Genomic DNA, 3552 nt, shown 5'->3' with positions numbered 1-3552 from the left:
GGTTTCAAGGTATACAGTGATATGAAAAAGTCACGGTTTGAAAACCACTAAGATTTTCTGTCATACCATCCCTACAGTATAAATGTTTTTTTTCCCCCTCTGGTCTGTGCAGCTACAGACTTTCCCCTTTTCCCCTGTCTAAAATAATAAATCTGGCTAAATGAAAATACTTTGGATGCTGTAAGAAGACAGACGGAGTGTCTTGTGAACTGTGAAGGCATCACATTAACATGATCGCAGCTCCAGGTAAAGTTGATGCTATCTTGAAATGAATGAGCTAACTTTAGCATCACACATTAGAGAAACGTGTCACTGTGTTGCTGTGGCTTAATGCACCGCTCACAACTTGTCTGCAAAACTGAGTTGTTGGATTGTGTGTTTGATAAGTTTTAAGTGAAAGGTGATAAAACTAAATGCCTCCTTTAGTCGACAAGCTCGTTAGCTGCACGTGTTTCATAAACACATTCGTAGTTGTGATTTCTTGTTTCTGTGTGCATATAAATATATCATCTTTATGTCAAAAACCATTTTGAAATTTAAAACACAATAAAAACCTCCAACATGATACATTACTTCAATAAAAAGACTTGTTGTGCAGTACACACTGATTTGTCTTAACTAATAAAGCAATAGAAAAGCAGTTATTTTACTAGAAGTAAACGTTATCAGGATAAACTAACTGCATTAGATGCTAAAAATCACAAGTACAAATGCACACACGTAAATTAAATTTCAGCACAACACCTCTGAGATCTAAAAACAGCTTCCAAAGATAATTAAAGCTGAATAATAGAAAATATGTTTTTTGAAATACCTATTTCAAAATTAAACTTTTTAAAGCTGTACTCATAATGCTGTGATATTTTTGCCCAAGGGTATACCGTCCCATGCCAAGTCCTGACAAACATCTCAGGTCATTTCAGGTCAGGATCTGTTGTATTTAGTTTAACACTGATGAAGTCCTGCATGGTCTAGATGCACTTGTAAAAAGCTCAGACACCATTAATATAATTTTATATAATAAATTTTGTTAAAGGCATTTGGTCATATGCACTCCTTCAAGGACTGAAAAGCCTTCATTTGATTTTAGACTGATTTAACAGTTTTTCTTTGAAGTTTTGACCTTTTTCTTCCGCTCCAGCTTGTTATGGAGACCTGACACGTCACTGGTACTGGTGTCGACGGTGCTCAGGAGCTGAAACACAAGAGGAAAGTTCAGTCGTTGTTCAACTGTTTAAAATGCTCCACTGCAGAAATTAGAGAAGTGTGGTTAAAAACATCTCACCAGGAGGTTTCAGAAATACAAGGCCTATTCCAAAAAACTTGGGTTTTATACCTAAGGTGATAGAAAACCTGTAGATTTCAGCAGCTAACTGTTTGAGTTTGTTGCAGGTGTTTGYTTCAAAACAAAGAACAGGACTGCCCACTCCTGGCTTAGAGCAACAGGTTTTTGAAAAAGTACAAAATAAAAGATCATAKTAAAAATAAAGTGTTGATGCAGTGAAGTCTGTACCTGTCCAGCTGTGCTGTAAAGAGACTCGTGGACTGAGGTGAGCTCAGARCAGATGAACTCCTCCTGGATCAGCTTGTCTTTTGTCTGCTGCAGGTCTCTGCTGGTTTCCTCCAGCCTGATACAAACAAACAACATTCAGAGGCCAAATTCTGCTGCYGGCTGCAGGATTGTTGTGTGGACTAATACCTCTGCTGCTTCTCATCCAGCTCCACAGTGCACTGCTCCAGTCTGCTTTGACTGTCCTCAAACAGCTCAGACACCTGCGGGGTTGGGGGGGGGCACAGGATAAATGTTTGTGCTCATCACCTCATTTATCTGCTAAAAGGAGAACAGCTGCAGCACCTTCTTAAGCTCTTCCTCCGTGACGGCGATCTTCTCCATGTATTCTGAGATCTGCTCCTCGTGAGCGCTTATCTGAGTCATCATGCTCCTGAAAAACACATCAGTTCATATCAAACAAGCAGCTGAAGCTTYAAATATGCCTTCATCATGTGTATAACTTTTATAACRACATGGTTTTTATCGTGTGACAACATGAACAGTTTTCTGAAATCTGTCGTGTACCGTTCCTGTACTTACTCGTAGTTTTCAGAAGACATAAAAACTCCGTTCTTTTCTCTGGCACAAGCCAGGTCGCGCTTTAGACGCTCGATCTCCTCTGTGTATTCCTGAAGAGTCAGAAAAACAACCTCACTGTAGGGTTTAAAGTCCCAAAGGAAGAGTGTACAGTGAGAACCAGAATCAGGTGCAGGAAACTGGTCCAGTACTCAGTCCTGAATGTTGATTCACACACAAACATCTTCACATGTGCTTCATTGCATCCCAGAGGATAAAAGGAGAAGGATTTAAAATTCAGTTCACCAGTTGCAAAATATCCAACAGCTTTGTTAAAGTAAATATAAACTTATTCTGTGATTCTGTCTGCCTGGAAATCTGACGATCTACATGGTTCATTAGTGCTCAACATCAACGTCTTCAAATTTTAAGAAAAACTACAAACAGGTTTTACCTTAATAAGAGTCCTCTTTGTGAGTTTCTGGTTGACTTCAGGTTTGTTCATGATGTTCTTGGCTCTGCTGGCGTAATCCAGTGTGCTCAAAGTTTCCTGCAAACACAGAAAAACAACCTGATCTTAAAGAATCAGCACAAAACAYGGGGAAAAATATCATCAGAACAAACTTTTAAAACTGTCACAGAAGAATAAACAAATCACCATGACACAGACGGTTATGTCATCAGGATATGTAAACAAAGTGTAAAAGTTTAAATTCACAGGAAACAGACATGTCAGCGTGACCAAATGCAGAGACATACTTCCAGGTTGCTGGAGGAAGGAGACACAGTGGCAATGATGGAGGTTTTTGTACGTCCTCCCAGAGAGTCCTGGAGGATTCTGGTCAGTTTGGACTCCCTGTGAAAAAAGTTACATTATTTACCCAAAGCACAGTTAGAGGTGGGCCGTATACTGTATATCATAGGCAATATTATCCTAAATGTTGCTTTGAAGATATGTAATTTTATATTTTGAGTATTCATACYGTCTCAAAAAGACAACAAATACGGTGGTGAAGACAGAGGCATGAGTCCCCATTCACAGAATATTTGCCACAGAAACCAGTCAGTGGGCAGGATTCAGTCTTGGACTCACGACAGCCAAAACCACCAGGCTTAAAGTTCTCCATTGCCACAACTGGAACTTTGGTCTCTAAAACCTAACTTATATTAAATATTTGTGCTCAGAGCGCTGTTATCCTACAATTTATGTCCCACTTTGCACATGTGACCAAGCTCCTCATGCAAAGGCTGCACGTGACCTGCAACATTCAGTTTGTTGGTTCCTCAGGCCTCTGCTCTCCTGTTCTACAACATTTCACAACTTGTAAAGTATTCTGCCTCATGGAGAATACCACAGTAACGAGAGCACCAAGTATAAACACCTCCATCACTGGCGAGGACACACACTCCATGCTGCCCAAAGCACAAACAGAGCCCAGACCGCTCCCACGGGAGTGTGCGCACGTTGTGAGTCAGATTTGATC

General features: G+C 40.2%; 1 protein-coding gene across 1 annotated transcript in view; it reads right to left on the bottom strand.

The window, feature by feature from the left end:
- kif11 (kinesin family member 11) overlaps positions 1-3552 on the bottom strand; it is a gene marked incomplete at both ends in the record, with an annotated part of 15207 nt that overhangs the window by 3937 nt on the left and 7718 nt on the right. The window contains 7 exon segments of the mRNA XM_014027500.1: positions 1124-1195; positions 1514-1628; positions 1700-1773; positions 1856-1943; positions 2093-2181; positions 2523-2618; positions 2828-2924. Coding sequence (XP_013882954.1) covers positions 1124-1195; positions 1514-1628; positions 1700-1773; positions 1856-1943; positions 2093-2181; positions 2523-2618; positions 2828-2924 — 631 coding nt within the window.

This window comes from Austrofundulus limnaeus, unplaced genomic scaffold (assembly GCF_001266775.1).
Source record: "Austrofundulus limnaeus strain Quisiro unplaced genomic scaffold, Austrofundulus_limnaeus-1.0 Scaffold654, whole genome shotgun sequence".
Classification (NCBI taxonomy): Eukaryota; Metazoa; Chordata; class Actinopteri; order Cyprinodontiformes; family Rivulidae; genus Austrofundulus; species Austrofundulus limnaeus.
Note: the sequence above shows the minus strand (reverse complement) of the source record. Positions and strands in the feature narration are given on the sequence as shown.